General features: G+C 37.1%; 1 protein-coding gene across 1 annotated transcript in view; it reads right to left on the bottom strand.

Annotated features, from left to right (window-relative positions):
• Positions 1-25,040, bottom strand: part of kif26b (kinesin family member 26B) — a 171,154-nt gene that overhangs the window by 69,008 nt on the left and 77,106 nt on the right. The window contains exons 3-4 of the mRNA XM_002931509.5: positions 24,163-24,696; positions 11,885-12,051 (exon numbers count right to left, since the gene is read on the bottom strand). Coding sequence (XP_002931555.2) covers positions 11,885-12,051; positions 24,163-24,696 — 701 coding nt within the window. The remainder of the gene's footprint in view (positions 1-11,884; positions 12,052-24,162; positions 24,697-25,040) is intronic.

A 25,040-nucleotide genomic window follows, 5' to 3' on the forward strand; every position in this document is an offset into this window, starting at 1 on the left:
AGTTTTAAACCATGGAACTCAAAATAATTTTTTTAGTATGACATTTTTTCTTGTTAGAATAAACTCTTAAAGGGGATGTATAGTGATCACATGACATGAAGTTCAGGGATTCTGTTAGTAAGTTTCCAGTATACATGTAATATATGTATATGTATTTATATATAGGTAGATAAGCTTCGACATAAGTAGCACACCATAAGTTGACATTGATACCCAGGTGCCAGCAAGATATATAGGGCCTGATTCACTAAAGTGCGATAAAAATTATCGCACGCTTTTTTTGCGCTAAATAAGTCGCGATAATTAGCGCGCGATTCACCATAGTTTATCGCGTGCGATAAGTCGCCATTTTCGCATGCGGTATTTTTCACGCTAGTTTTTGCGCATGCGTTAATTTCCGTGCTGAAAAGAATACGATCGCATGATTCACTATAACTTTGGCGCGCTGAATATCGCATTCGGCTATGCGAAAATTAACACCTACTACAGGCAGGCAAAAAATTATAGAAAAGTACAGTAAATTAGTTTTTGCCAATAAAATATGGACTTACAGTGTTATTTATTCAAGTCTGTGTCTTTTTACTCAATTTTACTAAAGTCTTCGCTACTAATATACAGTACTATAGTGGTGAATATGTTGTCGCCAAAATATACAGTACTATAGCGGTGAATATTTTGTCGCGATAATATACTGTACTGTAGCGGCGAATATTTTGTTGCACAAAATACATTACTATGTATATTTTGGCGATTTTTTTTTGGTCGCGATTTTGTAATCTCGCGACTTGCGGACATTTTGTGGCGATTTTGTAATCTCGTGACATGTGCGACTTGGGGCCATTTTGTGTCATTGAGCCTGCAGCCACCAAACTGAGAGGACCGTGCCTGGGGTTTCTGATCTGCTACCAGGGGAGAGGCGCTATATCATCAGCATGCTCCTGCGTGCAGGATATGACGACCCGCCGCTGGGGGACTTAGGGGTCCACGAGAGGAAGAGGGCAATCCTGGGCGAGCTAAGAGAGGGTTTGCTCGCCGGGTTTGCCCTTGATGTGGACCCCCACCAGCTCCGGCATTTGTGGTCTGACCTGAAGTGCAGGAGTCCAGAACTGGTTGCTGAAATTGCGGAAGGTAATTATTGTACTTTATTATGCTTTTACAATATACGTTCAGTAAAAGATTTAGCAAGTAATTTGAACTAAAGGTACAAATGTAAGAAATGTCTGGGATGATGAAAGTAACATAGTAACATAGTAAGTTGGGTTGAAAAAAGACGTCTATCACGTTCAACCATAATGCCAGTGAGGAACTGAAACTTTGGTCACAATAAACCTCTGAATATTATTTCACATCTTTGTGACTCCTTGTGAAAATCCTGTGTGTGCCGTCACCCCATGCCTGTCTAGATTTTGTTTTGCCACAGGCACCCAGGTATTATTGTTCCTTATAGTGTGCAGCTTCCCAGCACTTTGTATTGTATATATATATATATATATATATATATATATATATATATACACATCTATTTTCAAATACATATGCATAAATAAGCAGGGGGGAAGCAGCAGGGAGCGGCCCATAGTGTGAGTCATTTGGGGAAGGGCCACGAATGTTTTAGGGGGCCCTGGCTAACAATGTCTGTGTGTCCTTTGTATTGATGTGAGGGTTCACAGGGGGAGGGGCCATTGGGGGCGTGGGAGGAGGGGGCCCAAAAAATGTTGTTGTGAGGGACCCCGTTATTTATGATGGTGTATGAATGTATATATATATAATATATTACACAAAATAACATCTTGCAATACTATCTCACAGAACTTCAGCTGGCGCCAACTCCCCAGGGACAACCCCAGGCAAACCAGGCACAGCAGGCTCTACCGGCCCCCGAGGCCCGACCACCTGTGGCCCCCGAGGCGCGACCACCTGCGGCCCCCGAGGCCCGACCACCTGTGGCCCGACCACCTCCGGCCCCCGAGGCCCAACCAGCGGCCCCCGAGGCCAGAGCAGCTGTGGCCCCGAGGCCGACCAGCGGCCCCCCGAGGCCCAACATCCTCCGGCCCCCAAGGCCCAACCAGCGGCCCCGCGGCCAGACCAGCGGCCCCCGAGGCCAGAGCAGCGGCCCACGCGGCCCAACAATTGGCCCCCGAGGCCCCAGGACCATCGGCCCAAGAGACTGAAGAGGCCCCCGAGGCCCCAGACACCCCCCCCCTTAATTCCTCCCCCAGTTTCCCCCCAGTTTCACCCCAGGTCCTTGAGTTCTCCCCCCAGGCCCCGGACTCCCCCCAGGCCAAGCGCTGGGCGCCAGGTTCTCCTGCGCACGAGGGACCATCCGTGCAGGAGGACCTGGCCAACATGAAGGCCGAGCTGGCCCAGCTCCGGGGGGAGGTGGATCATGAGACATGAGAGAACTCAAGGGCAGCAAGCCCTAAGTTTTTTTTTCCTTCCCCCTTTTTTATTTTTATTTTCATATTTTATTCTTATAGTAAAATGTAAGATTTTTCAACTTTTGAAATGAGTAATGTCTCATTATTTATCCTTCCTTGATATGGTATGCTATACTTTCATGTAGTTTCTCCTACACTCTTACATTTATCAGTAACAGCATCAATGTGCTATATGGGTTAAATGTTTGCAAATATTCTGGCAACAATTTTGTCTTTAGACCATTTTGCTGAATAGTAAAACTTGCGTTAATTAGTATGTAGCGTATTTTCTGGCGAGTGTGGTAACTGCCAATCCAATGTTTTGTTGCCAGAATAATTGCAATATTATATTTGTCCCCGTTTAATAAAGTGCCCATAACATATTTGCCATTTATTCTGTGTCTAAAATCTCCCACTTAATTTAAGCCACTTTAGCAAACGGACCCCTAAGTATTTGGCTAAATATTCTTAAATGCCCCCCCCATTTTATTATCTCTAGCACTTCTTTTTTTTTTTTTACTTATATTTTTATAGTTTTTTGGGTTTTTTTTTTTTGCAAATAAACTTTTATACAGCACCTCTCTAGCACTCTGTGCTCTCCCAGGGCAAAATGTTGGCATTTTTACGCTGCCGATTGTCGCGACAATTAGCGCATGAGATAAATAGCGTGAATGCGGAAAATACCGCGCACGCTATTTATCGCGACAAGAATATCGCATGAAATACCGCACGTAAAATAGCGCGAGTATGCTTATAGTGAATCGTGCGAAAAGTCGCGAAAATTAAGATGCGATAAAAATTTTACCGCACACTATAAATAGCGCACGTTTTATCGCACTTTAGTGAATCGGGCCCATATTGTTTTCTAATAGCTTTTACACTAGTTTATTTTAAACTGTTACTGAAATACTGTATTATAAATTCTCTTACAAAGCAAAACAGGGTGTGGTGTAGCCGTTAATAGACATTACACAATTTTTGACCATGAAGTAATGTATGCAATATTGTATGCAAATTCCCATGTTTTTTACACAATGAAGCATTGTTCCCGATAAATACACCTTATGGTATTATATAAGCGAGGGCATTACCAGTTAAACGGGACAGTAAATTGGCTTTCCATGGTAAGGAAACACTATATAACCTCTACAGATAAATCTTACTTATATTAGACCAGCTACAAGTTGCCTAAGAATATCACTGCCTACTGACCGCTAAAAGGTAATTTCAAGGCCAGTATATATGTGTGTGTATATGCATGCATACACATTTAAGGCTTTTAGTGCAGCATTTATTAAAGAAAGACCTAAAACTGTCTGTCTGCAGTCAGCACTGCAGTAAATGTGTAAATACTGTGTCACCTAATGACTATGTCCTTTTTTAAAAACAGAGAAAGATACACTGGATCATAAACTGTCCAGCTAATTGTGCCCCTTACATGCCCCTTGGATGTGTTCTGTGGCTCTAAAAGGAGTTTGACAATTTCAGGGTTCACCCGAATCCCAAAATAGTGAATTTGGTGCATCCCTACATTTCTCCCTCCATGACTTTCAAACCTGAGCAAAACTGGCCTTGTCAAATAACAGTCTTGTCCCATATAACAAGCAGAACTGTTCACATACCTAATTACACATTGTCAGCTAGACAAAATATATGAAGCAAGCATGGTTAGTGATTTGGTCACCAAAAGCAAAACTAATATAAAAAATGTAAAAACATTTGATGATGAACAAAACTACCAGGGTGACACACACAACTAGCCAGGCATAAACCCTATCTGGAATGTGATAGGGATAGATGACTACATGAACTGAACCATATTGTCACTTTCCTTTACTATGTTGATTTTCATGAGAATACCTGTATAAACTGTACATGTACTGTTTGCTTTACTTTTGAAAAATAAAAATAAAATTATAAGTTACAAAAAAAAAAAACCTACCAGGGCATGATTACCATACTATAGTTCTTAGTGGGAGGTATGGCATAATTGACCTTAAAAGCTGCACTGTAAGTATGTCTTTCTAAAATAAACTTTCGTTAGATGGTTTTAAAATGTACCACCAAATTTAAACATTCCTTGCTATTTTATGTCTAAGACAAAACAAATGAGTTTAGAGTATGTTCTGTCAAATAAGAGGCAGTAAAAAAGCACTTTGTTCATTAATTTTTTTGGCCTTCTGCAGTTGATTTGGCCAATATCTCATGCAAACTCTCCAGTTATTTTGTGAAATGATTTACCTTTTGCAGTAAAGGCAGTAAAGTTCAGTTTTTTAAATCAATGTTTTTTTTAACCTGATTTCATTCTTATTTATTATAAAAGTAGACAAAGAATTAGTACTGTAAATTAGTAAATGGAAAAGAAATGTGAAGAAATACTGCCATCGTTGCTGTTATGAACAAGCTATATTTTGGTTTGGGTTGAGAGGGCATTTGGTCTTAGCTACAAATGCAAAGCAGTAAAATAGGACATTATTATTATTTTTTTAGGGCTCATTTACATCTGCAAGTGAAAGTGCGATTTGGAGTACAATCACTATGTTTTTCCCCCACAATGCACAATTCCAGAATTCCACTGTCATTGTCGTTGACAATTCTCATTTGCCAAAATTGACACATCTGCGCCTCACTGCAAATTGGGCACAATAGTGCTGAATTGTTTCTAAGTCAGCCTGGCACAATTCCAGTGTTAGCTGGTGTTATTTCCAGTGGTCACTCAGTGACGTGTGCATCTTATTCTTTTGGTGCAACTTCTCTTTTCTTTTCTTGTGCCAATTGCATTGGAGTTAATGGGCGCATTTTTTGTGAAAACTGCTTTGTGAAAGGGAGTTTTTTTGCACGCCAAATGCATTGAAGTTAGTGGAAGTTTTTATTTGCACGCCAAATGTATTGAAGCCAGTGGGAGTTTCTTTTCTCTCCAAATGCATTTGAAGTCAATAAGAGTTTTTTTGCCCATGTTCTCTCGTGCAATATGCACTGGAATCAGGTGTTTTTTCTCACTTTTTTATTTTTACCATGAACAAAACTACAATTTTCTCCCGAAAAAGCAAAACCCATGGCAAAATAACTTTGTTATATATCACCCCACGTTCAGATGGGGGACCCCAGACTTGCTACAATTTAAAATATATATACAGGACATCTGAAGTGAGTTGAAAGGCATTTTAAATGAATGGAACTGGCTTGCAGTTCAAAAAGGTAGAAAAGCAGCAAAATTAAACCTGGAAGCATATTGATGGAAAGGAGGGCAGACAACAAACCAAGAATTTTCACCCTAAGAATTTCACCCTAAAAAATAAGATCACTCATGAGAAATGTACTCATTGAATAAATTAAAGGATTCTTTTTTTCCTGCAACAACAAAGTGAAAAAATTGTTTTAGGGACCTCATTATAAACTACTGAAATTGGTATTTTGGACACATTTGGTACAATTCTACTATTTTGTTTTATTTTATTGCTGAAAGCACATATTATATATATAAAATTCATATTCAATAAAATTTAACATAAATCATACATTAATTCAACAGACTTTTTAAGAGGGGCCATACTGAAATTAGAGCTTTTACATCTTTTTGTATACACTTCCTTGGCAGATAACTAAGAGCATGAAAGGGTCTAATCAAGGTCATGTTATTAAGGAATACTAAATATAATTTTTTCCTGAATATTACTAATGAAATCAAGCATCTCTGCCAATCATTTGCAATTTTCTGGTATGTTAAAGCATTTCTTTATTAAGAATAGGTTTCCTACTCTTAATGCTTAATCACTTGCAAGAGAAGATTATATTGTATAGCGTATTTGAAACAATAAATAGTGCCTGGATACCTAAATCTTCAAGTTGTTGCTTTATCTAATATTTTATTTAAATTCTAATAAACTTTAGGCAAACCTGTCCATAAGGGTTGATGAAAGAAATACATTGACCTTCTGTTATAATGTTTCCTGTTGAACAAGAAATTCATGTTGTAACATAAAATCACAGAATGCAAGCCTTCAAAATAATTACACTGAGAATAGGTAATTTAATATGGAAGATGGTTTCCTAAGCAACACCATGTTCTCAGTTTATAGAGGAAATGAATTCATATCCCTTGCTTTGATAATTATATTATTAGCTGAAATATCTGTTTATAAGCATTAAACATTGATGAAATAATTCAGGTTTACTTGATTGTGCCTACTAACTGCAGGTGCTTGTATTAAAAAAATGAAGACCTTATTAAAAATCATTAAATCTAGCCACATATGTGATCATTTTTATTCTTCAATTTCGCCACAAATGAGGAGGACCAGAATGTGCGAGCCAATTAAATGTTTTAAATGCAGCCCAGCAGCTAAAGTAAATAAGCACCATCAGTTCTTCAGGGGATACCTCTCTATCTCACTTGGGAATTTTAAGGTTTAGATTTTCATTTGGTTTAGGTTTAGGTCTTCATTTGTCCTCCTGTTCTTACTACAAGTCCATTTTACAAAAGCTACCAAAGTAGGTGCTTATTTCCTCATATTTCCAGTATGAAGTAATAATTTTTTGCTATTTCTAATTTATTTATGGAGACGGAATAGGAAAAGTATGATGGGTACGATTTGGGTATGCTTCTGGTTCCATAAAAAATGGTGTCATTATGTGTGAAATCAGTTTTAAGAGGAAGCATATCTCCTCTTCTTCTCTACTATATAAATCAGTTCAGACCAAAGCCACATGTACCTTTGCTATTTGGTAAGTAGGTTTGATATTGTTGCTGGATGATGGTTTTAAAATATATTACAAATACTATATATAAAAAGCATACACAGGATGTGGTTGATAAAACAGATATGTAACAGTTCTATGAATGTATTTGTATCCCTATGCACCATTTGACTAAATAACATGATTTGAAGTTATAGTGAGACAAAATCCCATCAAGGTTGGAACTGCTTGTGTTTAAAATAATGTGCTGCCAAGTTAAATTAAATATATATGATAAATGGTAATTTCAAATATGGCTCTCTGTGGCACCAACACAGGAAACTTATGAAGAGGCAAGGGAAATGGAAGACATTTTAATTTAATTTCTAGGCAGCCCTTCCCAAAGCAAGGCAGTGGTACATATTCTGAAGTATTAGTATTTGACTACTCATTTGCTAATATGGTGTTCTAGTTCAGTAAACTGTCGCAGTCAATCAGACATTTTTTTTAGACTGGTTAGCTACACTAAGTTCGACTGGCACCTTTTTAAAGCTTTTTTTTGGAGACAGATGAATTTGAATATTAAAAAGCTCCTGTCTCCAAACACTGCCCATTGAAAAGTTGGTATGTTTGATGCCGCTCTAAGTTACTCTCGTATGATCAGAAAACCTGCACAAAACTCCACCCACTTTAGGGTAGACTCTTCCCATATTCAGGATGAAGCTGCCATGCCTCAACAGGGACTAACTGAATGTATGCAATGAAACATGTTAAGCTTCAAAGGCTACAATGTTAAGGAGCAACTGGAAATTAGCTGAGGGATGTTTTAACATCTCAGATAAATTGATTGGTACATATGGCACATAATGTAGTTGTACTGTACCAGTTTTTATCATTTATAGTGGATTTCACTTTTGTTACAATTATCAGTGGGGCTTGAACAGTGATTTATCATTCATGTGACTTCATGACAGTTAATAGTTTTGCCATAGTTGTTATATGGCAAATTTTAATCAGATTATTGCATACTTCCTGTGCAATTGTATGTTGGTGCTACGCATTTGGAATGTTTGTGTCGGCTTGCCTCAGTATATAATGTTGATGAAGAACCCTACCATATTAAAAATGTTTCTATTAATAGCTAGCTATACTACTCAACTGGTATGTAGTATACTGCTGTACTTATGCTGTATTTGTATACATACTTATGCTGTATTTGTACTTAAGTTACTCTGGGTTTAAAGGCACATGTAATTTTCTTTCAATGCCTTACTCTACAATACTACATCCCGTAACTCATTTATAGAGTAAGGGCTTTTACTGTATGTTTTTATTTAGGGTTCATATGCAACTATTTCTTTACACCCAGCATTATAACAATGTGAAAGAAAAAAAAACCCATCTTGTTTCTTTACTCCATCTTGTTCATATAATTTAATATTAGAGGGTTTTTTGAAATATGTTGTATAAAATGTTTTCTCTTTGCTGGTGAACAACTTTTCTGATGAATCATTGAGCTTTGTGACAAGGGCCCCCATGGGCATGTTGGCCAACTGGGCCTTTTTGCCTGTTCTGCTTTTAGGGCTGTGACACATGGGGAGATTTGTCGCGCCACTACAAATCTCCCTTGTCGCGGGCGACTAACCTCCCTGAAATGCCATCCCACTTGTCCAACGTTATTGTACAGGTAATAAATAATTTATTTATTATCATTGATAAATAATTTATCTAAATCAGACAGATCAGATAGAGAGCCCAGCCACTTGAATAGCACTCACATCCACTCTTGAATACACACTTTTAAGGGAGAACAAAAGCGTTAATCACTAGGCAGGTGACAATTTTTTAGGCATCCCCCAGTGATTATAATCGTTTTACTCAGACTCCAGAAACATGTTCCTTATAACTGAAAAGTTCCCTGACTCTGGATACTAATTTAGTGAAAGCCATTAACATCCTATGGGATTTAATTACTCAGAGTAGTCAATGTTTTGAATCCCTGGAAGGCTCAGATAGTTAGAAATTGGTTATGATCAAACTAGTCTAACAAAACTGATCCACTTTGATAGGCTACTTGTATAGAATCTTGAGTTTTTACTAAAAAGTCTAAATGGTTCGGAATCCTGCAAGGAAACCTGCTGGATACCCGGGTCAGTCTCCAATAAAGCTGCCTCTAATTGTGATCTTTGGCTTTAATAGTAAAGGGTTGGGACCAAAGCCTTTTGTATGAGATGGGATAGGTCCTTATGAAAAGACATATGAGAAAAGATTTTGTTACAGAAGACCAAAGAAAATACATGTAAAATTCAGGTACAATGCATTTGAAATCATTCCTAGAACCTCTTTAAAACAAACTCTGCTATTTCATACAGAAAATGTGTCATTTCAATCAAAGCACAGAACTTGATGGTCTGTTGAACTTAATCAATTCATATATATTTTTAACCGCTCTATGTAAATATGTAATCATATCAGTGAATGTAAAAAATCCTGTATTTTTAGATGTCAAATTACAGCTAAAATGATTCTCCTCTCTACAATGATTACTTATTGTGGTAATAAGTCAAATCAACTGGACATGCTGTGTTTTTCTTTCGCTAGTCATCTGACTGGCTTTCTTAATTCTGAATTGAAAAAGCTAGTTGTGTGACTAGTCAAACGTCTTCAAGAAAAACACAGCAAGTCCAGTTGATTTTAAATATTACTACAAGATATACCATGGCCTGGATGAATGAGAACCTTCACAGACATAATATTCCATGGTATTTTTCATATTTTTATGAAAACCAATACATTAAAATGGATAATTGTTAAAGGAATAGTTTATTCTTTGTGGTTTTCTATATATTTACATTTTGTCTGCATATCTCCAGCTGGAATTTTAACAAGGTTGCTAAGGACTGATTGCCATAGCAACTAGGTTGCAGTTTAGATATCAGAATAGAAATAATAAATGTAAACAGAACAAAGTAAACAAAAAAGTGGCTGTTCACTTTTAAGTACAATTTTAGTATTTTACAGAATGGCCTATTTTAGCAACTTTTCAACTGGTCTTTATTATTTATTTTTTAAGTTTCTGAATTATTTGCCTACTTCTTCTGCCTCCAGCTTTTAGAAGGGGGTCACTAATCCAAGCAGCTAAAAAAAACTATTGCTCTGTGAGGCTACAGTTTTATTTTATTAATTATTACTTTATGTATACCCTCTACTATTTACCTTCAAGTCTTTCATTTACACTGCTGCCTTGTTCTTAGTGTAAATTTAAGTCTAGTAATCAAACTGGTGAAATTCCAAACTGCAGAGCTGCTGAGAAAAAAGCTAAATAATTCAAATCCAACAAATAAAAAAATAAAGACCAATTACAAATTGCCTATACATCCTACTAAATATTACATTAATGGTAATATTTCTCCTTTAAAAAACCCCCAAAAAGTTTCGCTAATGAAAGAAACCGTAATAAGCAATTTTCCAATATACATTGGTGTTGCAAATATTCTGCCTGTGTAACATCATCAAGTAGATGAAAGTGTCTAAGTACTATGGAAAAGATTGTCTAAGATCCAGCAAATAAAGTTTAACTTTTAATTAATTTTTGCAAGAACCGTGGAAGATCCGTTCTTTGCACGTAATTCACTTTGTTTCCCTTCTTCCACCAGTGCAGTAAGGGCAAACCTCAGAAAAAGAGTCCCATGCAACACATGATCTACCAGAAGTTGCAACTGGCCAAGTCCAAGTTGGGTAAGAACAAGGAAAGTCCTAGGGTAGCTCACCCTAAATAGTGTTACACTGCCTTAATACTCTGCCTTATTCTACTCATATGTAGAATTACAATTGAAGAACAACACTTCCAAAAAAGAAAAAAAGAAGGAAATCCACCAGCCACTTTTAGCTAAATGCAGCAGCCAAGCTTAGGGGGTAGGGGTACCCTTCTCTTCACAATTGGCACATGCGTAAACTGTTTTGAGCAGGCTGCCATTGCTAGTGGGACGTGGTCAGTTTGATGACTTTGATTACCTCAGCACTGCACCTAAATACAGCCCTTAGTATAGTATATGAATGTATGAATGTATGTATGTGAATGAGAAGTGCATTAGAATTTGCTTAGCAGATAAATTCATAAAGAGCTGAACTTGAAACTAAAACAGCAACAGCATATTTTGTATATGTGAAGCAGAACTTATGACATATGACACGAACAGCACACATCCAACTTATTTTCCTTCAGTGAATCAAAAGATACTTTTTATTCATATTTTCTAGCACAGTGGAGTATGAAACGTGAATGTAAAACTTAAAATATAGGTTTTAACTGTGTTGGAACATATTTTTTTATTTTAATAATGTAGTCAAAATATACTTGTCATTCATATTTTTCTAGGCCAGTGGAGTAGGAGACTTGAATGTAAAACTTAAAATTTAGGTTTTAACTGTGTTGAAACATATTTTTTATTTAAATAATGTATAATTTAATTGGAAATATAATTTTGTTCCAATATTCTGCAATATTATTATTCTGGTAGTGTTGCTGGAAGAAAAGCATATTATAGTGTTTGAAACTGAGGAGGACTGGATTTTATACTCCATAGGGGAGTTCATTAGTTCAATAAAGTAGAGAATCCCAGCAGACAGAACAAAGAGCTATGCTACACTGGAGCACAGGCTTGGTATGATGCATTTGTATTTGTACTAGTCCTTCAGCAATGTCCATAAAAGTCTTATCTGAAACAGGAGACTGGCACATTTTTTAGTAGACTAAACTACAAACAAAGCAAAACAGAAGTCAGACTTACCTTGCAAAGAAAGAAGCTGCTACTGAGGTGCTGGTGGATGTTTCTGTGGCTACGTAAGTGCTCTGCGATGCTGGAAAGCTGTATATGGAAGGTTTGTCAGCATTATAGCGATTTAGTGCTGCCTCAGTTAATCCTTCACGGCCAGTCTCAGTCATGAGCTGAGAGATCTAAAGATGCAAAAAGCAAACAAGTCAGAATTTACTTTTTCAAAATATCAGGTGGATGGGAAATAAAGTACAAGTTTTTTTGTTGAAATGTATATAGTGCATATGGCATGAGAAATATGGCAAACATTCAATGATTAAGGGGGAGGTTTAATAAAGTTCAAATTGGAATTCCTGGTGTTTTATAAGCAGTTCTCCATTTTGTCAATGATTTTGCTTATATGTCAAATCATTCCCCCATGGCTTTTTTTGCCAGAAAGTGCTTTCTAGTTAACTTCCATGGCAGAAATCTTATGAGGCTAAGCAGAATTCTACTGAATTATGAACTGAATTATAAAGTTGCCTCAAACTAAATGAGCATTACAGAACAATATGAAAAATGACTTACATACTAGAAAAACACTTCAAAGCCCATCAGTCACTTTAAAAATGATGATGCATTTGGCCAAGTCACATACCAAGATGGCATATATATTATTTTTTTCCAAAACTCTATTATATCTTCTTATACCATATGCCTAAAACATTAGCTTCAGCCTCACAAAACACTTACCAGCATAATGTGGTTCCTGGTGAGAGTTTAAGCCATATGGGTCTAACATAAACCCACAGTTAAATTTCTGAGTAGTACAAAACATGGGGCCATTTGTGGAGAGGGGGACCAAAATCCATTTGCAATTGGCTCACAGAGGGTTAGTTATGGTACTGGAGAGTGGTCATGCCATGCTATATATGTATATATCCCATAACTGACTGCATGCCTTTTGCATAATATTTATTAATAAAAAGCTGAACTGTGAAAGCTGAACTGTGAACATTCTCAAAACTAGAAAAAGTCAGATTCAGCAATACATTAAGTGCTGGGCATGCTCCTTCAATCTACTAACAAGGTTACCATGTTACTTTATTATAAAACAGTTCTGAAATAGTATTTCCTCAACAAAGTTTGGAAGTATAAAACATATACCAATTTTCTGTTCTATTCCTCACAATCAATTGATTTACCAAAGGTGAATTAATAGTAATTTAGTATTAAAGGCAGTAGTTGTTTGAATAATGTACACTCTTTTCTCAAATATATATATATATATATATATATAGCACCATATAAGGGATTATTTTTCTGTACCCCTGATACATGATTGAGAAAGAAAATTCATGTTGAAGGAATCCAAGGACAAAGACACATTCTATTTAGATATCACTATATTAGCATTACAAATTCCTGTATAATGAAGCCCCTACAGCTGATGGTGTGTATTTTCAAACAGTTCTAACTGTGACTTATTTTTTTTCTTCTTTTTGGATCAGATTGTTGAAGGCTAATATGCCTTTCAACATAAATCTTCCAACTGTTCCAGTTTTTGTGTCTTCCATACATAAAATGACCTTGAATGATCAATGACATATAATCAAGTGAAGTTCTAAAAGACAATTTCAAGCTGTAAAATGCAATAGGAGATAACATAAGTTAGCCCAATTTGAATTTCTACTTTCTCTTCTTTTAATGCAGAAGGAAAGGTAATAATCACTGGGGGGGGGTCAAATATTAGGCACCCCCTAGTGATTGTAATCGCTTACCTTTTACCTTGGGCTGGTGCTCCTGTTTGGAGAAAACCGCACCAGCCAGGGGTAGCTGCAAGCCAGTGATTCTCTTCCTTCTATTGTCTATCTTCAGGGTCTACTGCGCATGTACAAGTGTTGTGAAGAAAGAAGAGGATTGCAGGCTCCCAGCTACCCCGGGCTGGTGCGGTTTTCAGAAGCACCAGCCAAGGGTAAAAGTTAAGAGATTACAATCACTGGGGGGTGCCTAACATTTGGGGGGACAAGTGACATCGGAGGCGGAGCCAGATACATCAGGGGCAGGGTTATGGCATGGTGATCTGTGATTGGCTGATCGACATGTCAATATAATAAGAGTCTTATCCAGTTTTCCTAATTTATAAAACTGAGCAGGCAGTTTTGATCCAGGCAGCCCTCCCAAAAACCGGGCTGTCCAGGTCTAAACAGAGCAGGTCACAAACCTATCTCTAGCGCCTTTTCTCCAGAGAAAACGTCAACCTTTATGGTCTTCTGCACTATTTTGCAGATCATTAATGTCCAAAACTGAGGCCTTATGAGGAATCTATAAAAAGGAACAATTAGGTTAAAGGCACAAATCTAAAAGATGCCCTGTTCTTATAAAGCACTGCAGTGTTTATGTTGTACTGCAGTGCTGTCCAACTTCTGCGGTGCCGAGGGCCGAAATTTCTCTCGCGTACATGGTGGAGGGCCGCAGTTTTGGCCACTCCCCCATTTTAAACCACACCCACTTCAAACCACACCACAATGGTCGCTGCAGGGATATCAACCATCATTCATATGTTAAAGAATTATATTATGTCATATTAAGACACACCCTTAAATCCATATGCCTCCTCCTCCCCTGTGGATAACACAGCAACCCCCAGCATATAATTACACACCTTAGGGACCATTTAATGGCTATTTCCAACTGGTAGGCAGAGTATGGCACACACAGGCAGCACTCTGCCTGTCCTATGCTGCCTGTGTGTGCCATACTCTGCCTGTCCTATGCTGCCTGTGGGTGCCATACCCTCCCTGCCCTATGCTGCCTATGTGCCATACTCTGCCTACCCTATGCTGCCTATACACAGGCAGCATAGGCCAGGCAGTACATACAATGTCTGAGGTATGAAGAGGTGAACAATGTGGGTGATTATAGACTGAGCCTGAGGTGTGAACACTGCAGGGGGTGAACAATGCAGAGATTAAAAGGTGTGAACAACACAGGGGATTACATTTTTAAACAATACAGAGGGATTACAAGGCCGCCAGTTGGACATCACTGTTATACTGTATTCATAGTTCATAGGTCTAACAACTGCATTTTAATAACTGATTTAAGAAATTAAATTATTTGCCTTAAATCACACTCATTCTCCTATATTAAAGGACATGTAAACCACACACACAAAAATGTAATCGGTGAACAGCCTCTTTGAAATCTTTCAATACCTGCCACACTGGTGCAACAGGCTGCAACATCCCCTTGATCACTTAGATTTGCTTCTCCTCCTGTAACCCACTCAGCCCCCTCCCTCAGGAATTTGCTTTGGCTGTTGGCTTGTGGGCATGCTCAGTTGTTCTCAGTTCAGATTACCAAACACGCCCCCCAGTCTAGCAGCCAGTGAAGAGATGGCATTGCTGGTTCCCATAGAAACTCAGCTCTGGCTGTCTGCTTCAGTTTTTTTCTCCTGAGCTCAGCTCAAACAAAGCAGAACTTTTATCAAAGACAGTTCTGCCTGTGAGATCCTGTATTCTTGATGAAATATATGCTGAATAAGGGTCTGTGTATGTACGCTGTTTGCAGATTTAAATGTATCCAATTATGTATCAGGGAAAAATGGCCACCAGGTGAAGCTGCTATTTGCTAGAAAACGGAGGGGATATATGCAGTACACATGATGCCATTTGGGTGGGTAAGATGTGCCCAACTGATATACATTGTAGACAAATGTAGGCTTTACATGTCCTTTAAATATCTTTAACATTATTCGGGTCAATTACAGTTATGAAAATAATGCCCATTTTCTTCACTGCATAGTAGTCCTTAGGGTACATAACAAAGGCATTTCTCTGTACCACCAAGGTGAATGCAGTGGTTTTTACTATGAAATGATGAGGCAGCAATTGGTGTTTATTTTCTGTTTTTCTCTGTCTGTATGCTTTTTATTATTTATCCGCCTTTCTATTCTGCCCCTCTCCAGTCAGGAATTTCAAATGCAATTTGGTTGTTAGGATGACTAGGCGTTATTTTTATCTTTTTTTCTAATCAGACTTCTATTGGCTGCTAGGATCTTTGGACTTGCATTATTAATCCTATTATTCATAAGGCTCAGTTGTTCTCTCTTGCTCTACAACCTTCCATATCTTCTCCCATAGCCTTTCAACAGTGTTATAGTTCTCTTATGAGAAGATAAACACAGGGAGCATTGCCTGGCTGGGATCAGGCCTAACCATATTGTAGTGAAAAAGTACGGTCATAGCATCAAATAGGAAATGACTGCTTGTAGTTATCACACCGTACTAAGCACAATTCAGCAGGGACTCCTGTGGTTATTTAATCTGGACAAATCAGTTTGTGTCAACAAAATGGACATCAATTTGGAAATACTGGCCTGGATCTGTGTATTTTGATCCACTCTAATCCATCCCTTCATTTCTACAAGGAAATAATGGTTCTGTACATTTAGACCTACATATGGAACAAACTTTGTATAAACATTAGGCCAATATGGCACACCATGTCTCTTTAAACAGATCGTTATGACATGTATCCTTATGCTGTTAATGATTTGAATGTTTGACTTATGAGCAATGTGATGTTAAAACAAACCTTGTTAATACAAAATACAGGGACTTAGCACACACAGAAATACTGCTGTGATATTTGCCAAGCCAATGATAATAATATTTCTTTTTTTTATTGGAATGGCACAACAATAAACACTGTCAGAGTACAATTTTAGTGTGTGTTGGCCCCTTTTTTATTAAATGGCATATACTGATGTGGCCACTCATCTGGGAGATTCCACAGAAATGCTGGTGGTGCTCCTAAAAAGCAAATCTGTGCTGCAAAACAAAGGTTGCGCCATCTGAATCTTGGTCAGTGGGTACATACTGACAAACCTGACATCAATGTGTAGCTAGCCTGCATAAATAAATTGGAAAGGGAAATTTAATTTGGCAGTTAGAATAAAAGTACTCTAACAAAGAAAAGGTTTTTACTTTAAAAACGATGCAGACAATATTCTTCTATGATATTCTGCAACTGGTCAGTACAGGTGTAGGATACCTTATCCGGGAACCCATTAAGCAGAAAGTTCGGAATTACGGAAAGGCTATCTCCCATAGACTCCATTATAAGCAAATAATTCTAATTTTTAAAAATGATTTCCTTTATCTCTGTACTTGATCCCAACTAATATACAGTATAATTATATATAAGTTGGGATCAAGTACAGAGAAATGATGGCAAAATAATCCCTTTAGGTTTATTCAATATTTAAATGATTTTTAGTAGACTTAAGTTATGAAGATCCAAATTGTATGAAGATCCCTTATCCGGAAAACCCCAGGTCCCGAGCATTCTGGATAACAGGTCCCATAACTGTATTTTTATTCTTTGTGTTTTTTGAATTACATAATTATTTCCTTTACCTTTCTGTGTTTGTTTTAAAGCAGTTTTTACACCCTTGTTTAACAAGAGTGCAATGAATAGGGCTTGTGCTAAACATACTTTTTGCCTGTTGTTTTAATCACAAGAATTGGTTTTGTTGAGGTAAACAGGGAAACTAAAGCTACTCTATAAATGGTTCTTGTGAGGCAGATAATTAAATTACCAGTAAATAACCCCCTCCCATCACCCTATGTTGTGACTGTTTTGTTAGTAGGAGTCTATTATGCAGGGGGCACGGGTAATCTCATATCCTCACTATTTAACAAAAAACATGAATTTGTTTGTGATTAAAAGAACAGACAAAAGGTGTGTTCAGCACAAGCCCTATTCATTGAACTCAAGCAAAACAAGTGAGTATGCTTTTCTTTAAAGAGAGATTTTTTTACATTAACCTTTTGATATTTCCATCTGGAAAAAAAATACATTTTTATATAAACATCTGTGTAAATCCATTGCCTTAACCTGATTCATTTTAGCATAAATCCACAATTTGTTTCAAGAATGCAATGGTGAATACGTTTTTGATAATTACAAATCAAGTGACTGTTATTTTTATTAATTAATTTTGTTGTTTTATTAATTAATTTAATTGTTAACAAATTCATTGTTTATTTAATTTAAAATAAGTGTTTGTCACACTTGCTCAAACACAAAAAAAGATATTAGTTGTGCGCATTCAGCACCAAAGTATCAAGTTACAGAGAGGAGGTTTGCAAATTGTCATAGATAATCCTGTTTTAAATATTGGGCAGTTGTACTGTGTTCAGATTAACTGCAACCTGCTTAGTCAATGAAGTCACTGGGCAGAATATTTGTTCCAAACACTGAATCCACTGCTTGGATTTAATGAGTTCCACCAGATGCTCCCTTTCAAATTACCTCTATTGACAGCTTCACCAGGAGCGATTAAAATGCAATTATCTCCAGAACTGGAGGAATGGTTTTTGTGCCTATTTATGTACAGTAAAACTCAATGATTTAGAATATGAGATAAAAACATGTCAGGCTGACTACCTGCTTTTAGATTTATTGGCAGTAGCTACAAAGTAAATCTTGCTTATAATAATACAGTATGGGACTAAATCTTTAAACCTTTTTAGATGAAAAAGTGTAATGCTTTAGCTTTACAGACACCAATTCTTTAAACGATAATTCCTAAATAATTAAATTCATCCTTTCTTTCTCTGGAAATCGTAACCTCTGCTGACAGTCTTACAGTCTGGAAAGTTTGTAAATGAAGAGATGTAAAGCAGCTTATATTTCCTAACAGACCATCCTCCAGCACCAGGTACTGTTAGTAATGTACTGCCTTATGAGGTGAGGTAGTGCTGTCCCAAAAGCATTTTATATATTACAGGCAAAAGTTTTCTGAATTTATTTTTGATGTTAGGTCCAAACGATCGAATTATAACAACGGGTATAGGCGCAGTCGGTTCGGGGACCGCATCAACGACTGGATGCTTTCCCCGATTCGACTAAATTTTTAAACCAGCCCAATCAATATCTGGGCAATTTCAGGCCAGATAACGGTTGGGCAGGCTCGTCGTTGGTGCCCATACATGGGCCGATAAGCTGCAGAGTCGGTCAAAGGCCCTTTAGTCATAAAACATATATATGTCAAAGTGGATCATGGGGACATTTCCCCTAAGTGACTATAATTAAAGGAGAAGGAAAGGTAAAAACTAAGTAAGCTTTATCAGAAAGGTCTATGAAAAATACAGCCATAAGCACTCTATCAAAAGAAACACAGGATTTCTTGTCTCCTTTTTTGTAAACATGTTCTTCGGTATCAGACTTCCTCTCCTTTAGGGCTAGTTCAGGTCTGGGGCACAAGTCTGCTCAGTTCTCTCCTCTCTCCCTTCTCCTGCTCCCCCCTCCCTTAGGAATGTGTGATATGAGCTACCAACTGGAATCTATTGGCAGTAAAATGCCAAAATGACTTTCCTTCTTTAAGTGGAGGCTGCAGTTTAGCAGCATCTAAACTTGAGAGGCTTAAGTTATTATGCCCTATATGGTCAAACAATGATTGTTCCTTCAGACAACAGACAGTAAATCCAGATTCCAATTGGAGACTTCTGTAGCAAAGAACAACTGCAAAGTGTCAGATGTCACTAAATAACCTTTATCTTTCTCTTTTAAAAGGACACATCTATAGAATACAATATGTTAAAGTGCAGCGAGAAAATGGCAATTAAGAGCGCAATCTGCATTTTCCCCATAATGCTTTTTTTCCCAGAATTCCAGTGTAATTGTGGTTGCACTTATCACAACTATGATGTGCCTGCTGCACATACGTCTGATTCACCAAAATGTTCACACAACTGACTGCTGGGAAATTGCAGGGACTGTAACTGCATTTGCAGATGTAAATGAGCCCTATGGTTAATGTGGGCTCCATAGCCAAAGGAGGTCAAGTCAATTCACCAATTTCTTTTTAGTTACGATTTAGTTGGTGCAGACAAGAACTGCAATTAATGTTCTCATTTGATTACAATTCCTACAAAGAGTTCTTACAGGGTAACCCAAAGGTGAGTTGTAGCTGATTCAGCTGTCTATTAAGTATTACTGGAAAAACAATAATGTAATACAGCTATAGTTATTCAGTTATTAGGAATGTCAACAAATGCATTCAAGGATGATTCTGAGCATGACAAAGTTACAATTGAAGGCCTCTTCAGCGGAGCCCGGTGTTTATTTTAGTATCCTGTGTTGCACTTAGTGGATGTAAGTTTCATTTTCATTTCTCTTACATCTCAAACAGCAATCTTATAGGTCACTGATATTTCTATTCTGCTGTCTTGTGTTGTGGAAGGAGAAACTACTGGACCATGTCAGCTTGTGGACATTGGTAAAAAGGCACTAATGAACCGGAAAACAACTATCCTTGAAGGCAAAGTGAAACATGAATCTTTTCCTTAGCTACATCTCTCTGCAATTTTAACTCTAAATGAGCAAAGTTTTCAACGTAGCCCCTCAATGTATTGCAAGCTTCAACACCCATAATTTAGGTAACGCTTTGTACAGTTGTATGATTAGGGAACAAAAAGTTCTTTTACCTTATAATATATTTTATTAATGCTATATTGTGACTTAAATGAATTACACTGCATTATCCTGAGACTCTGTGTTCTTTTAATTTGGGGCAATCCTAGGAAAACTATATATTGAATTGTTTCCAGTACAACCCAGTCCACAATATCTTGTCTGATTGTGAAAGAATATCCTTCCCCAACCACTGTTACAAGCACAAGTTCTTTATGCATGGGCCACAAGAGGTTCAATTTTCCACTTGAGGCTGTGGCAGTGGTAAATAAGTGTAAAGAGGCATTTCAATTATTCCCTGTACATTTTTTCGGTCTACAGTCTACAAAAAACAAATAATGAACTAGAAAGGGAAGTTTGAGAACAAACTTCATGTTGGGTTGGTCACTGAATGAAATCTGATCTGTTGTTGGCTCTGCCCACTTTTTCTAACCTTGGACCACAGTTATATAGTAAAAACCACTGTGCAAAGTTTGGGGACCCTGGTTTTAATAATGTCTGAATGGCAGCAATTCAGATTTCCCCACTGAAAGTCAACGTTTTCTAACCTGGAACTGCAGTTACCCAGTGACTAACTCTGCAAAGTTTAGGGACCGTAGGATTATTAGTTAAAGAACGGCAGCAGTTTAAATTTAAACCAATAAAAGTCAATAGGTAAATTGTGATTGGTGGTTGGTGGCCCCACCCACTTTTTCTAATCTTGAGTCGAAGTCATCCAGTGACAAACAGTGGGCAACCTGGCATAAATAGTGTGGCAGCATTTTTAATTTAAACCAATAAAATTCAGTGGATGAAATCTGATTGGCTGTTAGTGGCCCAACCCACTTTTCTTATTTTTGAACAGTAGTCCCCCAGTGACCAATTTTGCAAGGTTTGAGGACTCATAAAAATTGTGAGACTGACAGCATTTTACACTTCACCATTGAAAGTAAATAGATGAAATGTGCTTGGCTGTTGGTGGCTCCGCCCACTTTTTTTTTTCTAACTTTGAACGGAAAATACCCAGTGACTAAATTTGGCAGGTTTAACAACCCTGGAATTAATACTTAAATAATGCCATCAGTTTAAATATAAACCAATGAAATTTAATTGGTGGAAAGATTGGCTGTTGGTGGCTCTGCCCACTTGTTCTAACCCTGAATATGTAGTGAGCCAGTGACTGACTGTGCAAAGTTTGGGAACCCTGTGAGAAAGGCAGCATTTTAAATTTAAACCAAAAAATTCAATAAAGGAGTCTGATTGGCTGTTGGTGGCTCCACCCACTTTTTAAAACCTAAAAATGCAGTCCCCTAATGACCCTGGTGTTAATACTGTGAGAATGGCAGCAGGTTGAATTTCCCTGCTTAGAAAAGCACATGCAACCTGCTCCGCTATAGGTTGAAGAAGTGTGGAGAGTTTGGGTGTTGTACCCCTAAAACTGTAGGAGGAGTAGCGTTTAGAAAATGGGGGGCGCTAAGAAGAAGAAGAAGAAGAAAAAGCAGAAGAATAAGTTAAACTCAAAGAACAGTGTGTTGGGTTTTTCAACCCAAAATAGTGAACTAGAAAGAGGCTAAAAGAATAAAAGTAATTGAGGATTTTATTTAGGCTAACAAGGTTGGTATTGTTTACACTTAAGAAGAGGAGGTCAAGGAGTAATCTGATCTCTATACATAAATACATAAAGTGCCCCTCTTGATGCTTACTCACAAATAATCCAACCAGAGCACACAGAGGTATGTATTGCAATAGGAAAAAGGAAGTTTTGTCTTAAGGGAAGGGTGGATTCTTAACACTGAAAATCACTCCCTGAAGTTGTTCTACAAGCAGAGAATCCTTAAAACCATGTGCCTTTTCATCATAAAACCACCAAGGTTGAAAACAGCAGGGTTCTTTTTAACCCTTTGTATATGCAGTTGACCCTCTAACATCATGTCAAGCATTTGCTTAATCACCAATGTAGCTGGCTAGACTGAACGACTCCTGTGGTGGGCATGTAACAGTTTTAAAATATCCCTGCACCAGTCCTTTCAGACGTGTCAGAAATGGTTGATAGCCTTGATTATAAACCCTTTTATATTATTTAGTTCTCTTCCTTGATATGCTTTTATTAGATTCTGTTCCTCACTGGATGGAAGGGATAGGATTCTAGTTCCTGAGCTAGAATCATTCTTTTTACAAAGACATATCTATACAATACAGGAAACTTTATCTAGAAGAATATCTAGAATCTGCGGAGTAAGTATATTAAGTAATTAAAAGTAAGAATTCATTATTTCAAAGGAACACAAAAACTGGCTTTTTAATGATTTTCGTACACTGAGGTCTAAATATAACAAAGGAAAGGGTTACCATTTAGCCTTATACAAGTGGTAATCTTGACAATTATTCAATTATACATTTTGAAAGCAAGTTAACTCTTTATATGTATAAATATATTTAAATATACACATCTTTCAGCATAGACTAGGGTAGTCTGAGAGATATGTGGCTCATTTAGTAACAATGGGCAAATACACTGGAGTAACACATGGCAACCAATCGTATTTTTGTTTTCCTTGTTCTTCCTGCAGCAGCCTATATAAACGTAATCATTAACTGATTGCTAATGGTTACTTTCCAGATGCAAATTTACCCAGTGTAAGTAAATAGTAATAATAAGTGCTGGGGTCAACAATGATTTGCCCCTAAATACTTTCTGCTCCATTCCAGGAAGACAAAGAGTTACACCTGTCACTGACAAATAACAGTGCACTTGGCGCCCGCAATAATAAATGACTCCTTGCAAGTGATAATATGATATGTACACTAATACCAGTTTTTTTATTTTTAGAATAAATGAAAGGTAATTAAGCCTGTTGGTAAAAAAAATGGTGGGAAGGTAGAAAAGAATCAATTCAAGTCTCTTCTTTTGTGCATAAACCATTGGATTTACTGGACTAAGAATCCATTAATTAGATATACCATTACTTTTGAGTCATAGGACATAAGCTGACTCTCTCTACTGCAATAAATCTGTGTAGTTTTTCTGCATCACAGTAATTTAATTAATTATTTCCCACATTTGCAAGTCCTTATTTATTAACTAGCAAACATTTTTTTGTAGTATTTTCCTCTTCACTTTTTCTAATAATTCAAATATTATTCCTCACACTACACACTACAGTTTGTTAGTTTAGCAGTAAAATATAGAAATACTTAATTTATATATGTTATTTTATATACTACAGTTATTCCAACTAGAACTAGACTAAACTAGAAAAATTACAATAGTTGTAAATGTTTTTAATGTAAGTTTTATGGATTTGAACGTAACCTCTAATAATATTGCAGCAATAATAACAAGGTTGTACAAACCTAGTTTGCCTTATAAGACATTTAGGATCCAAGCATGCTGCTAATTGTTGTCTGAATGACAGATCTTTAAAGGTAAATTATATGGCCCAGATCTGGATTTTGTTTTTTTCTTGGATATTCTTCTTCTTCTTGATTAAAACAAGCACCTTGTAATGTCTAAGTAGAGCTTTTTTTATGGCAAAGTCAAACAAGGCTTCTAACAGGTTTTACAACAATTTGGTCCCCAATGGTTAATACTTTATTACAGTCTGTGGATCACAGGAACATAAAGTAGTAATAAACATAGAACCAATTAGGAGCTGGAGGTGGCAAGATAACAAAGTGCCCAGTGAGATATGTGTCTTAAACATTTTAAAGAGCGGGAACATCTTTTGCAGACTTTAAATCTAAATTTCTTCTGTTATTCTGGTACCAACAACACTGGGAGATTATAACAGCAGAAGGTTCCCCTGTTTTACAAGTTACAAAGTTAAACATGTAAATCTATATATACTTACTTGATAGGGATATAGTGTCACTCCATTAGTTCTGGATAAAGACCAACTGCCATCGAGATACTGATGAGCTTGTATAGCCACTGAGTTCAGTATATTGCCATTGCTTGGGCTTGTTGCCATCTGAAGACTGACCTTGGCCTGGTGTGAAGGGGACACAGTTTTCTTATCTTGCCCATTTGCCAGCCCTAAACTATTAGGTTTTCCAGCATGCTTGCTTGCTACAAACCCAGGGTAACTCGATGTGGAATAAGGATTTGGCATATACACCCAATCTCTTGGCTGAAGGCTTCCCATTTGCCTTGGACCCACCAAAGCTGGAATGCTGGAATGACCAGTTGGTGACCCTGGAGATGCATCATAGTGGTCAACACTTGGAGAGTGCTCTAGTGATGTCACCATCTGGATGGCTTCCTGTTTGAGTTGATTAAGATGAGTGGCACATATGTCACATCGGTTGTCTCTATCATTCCAGGACTTTCTGATGGTGTTAGGAACTTGTAGCTTATCATGAATCACAGTAGTGAGTGAAGGGTCCTGAAACAATAACAGAGAAAAATCAGTCTAACAAATCATATAATCAGGCATAACATGAAACATGAAATTCTGAAAATTATTGTACAACTAATTGTAGTTGAACTTATTTCTACAACTAAAGTGCATTGGGAAGAAACCGTTTTAAGGAGCTTTTAAAGTTCCAAACATTTTCTATTCCAAGTGTAGTGGTCTTCTTATGCTTAATTTATAAAAATAAAAACAGTGCTTACTTACATATAGAGCTATCTCATTCTGATGGATCCAAATTTTAAATTTGCTTTAAAAAGCAAAAAAGAACTGATGACCTTTAAATCTTGAATATTAGACACTTAAGGGAGTATCCA

The sequence above is a fragment of the Xenopus tropicalis genome, chromosome 5 (genome assembly GCF_000004195.4).
Source record: "Xenopus tropicalis strain Nigerian chromosome 5, UCB_Xtro_10.0, whole genome shotgun sequence".
NCBI lineage: Eukaryota > Metazoa > Chordata > Amphibia > Anura > Pipidae > Xenopus > Xenopus tropicalis.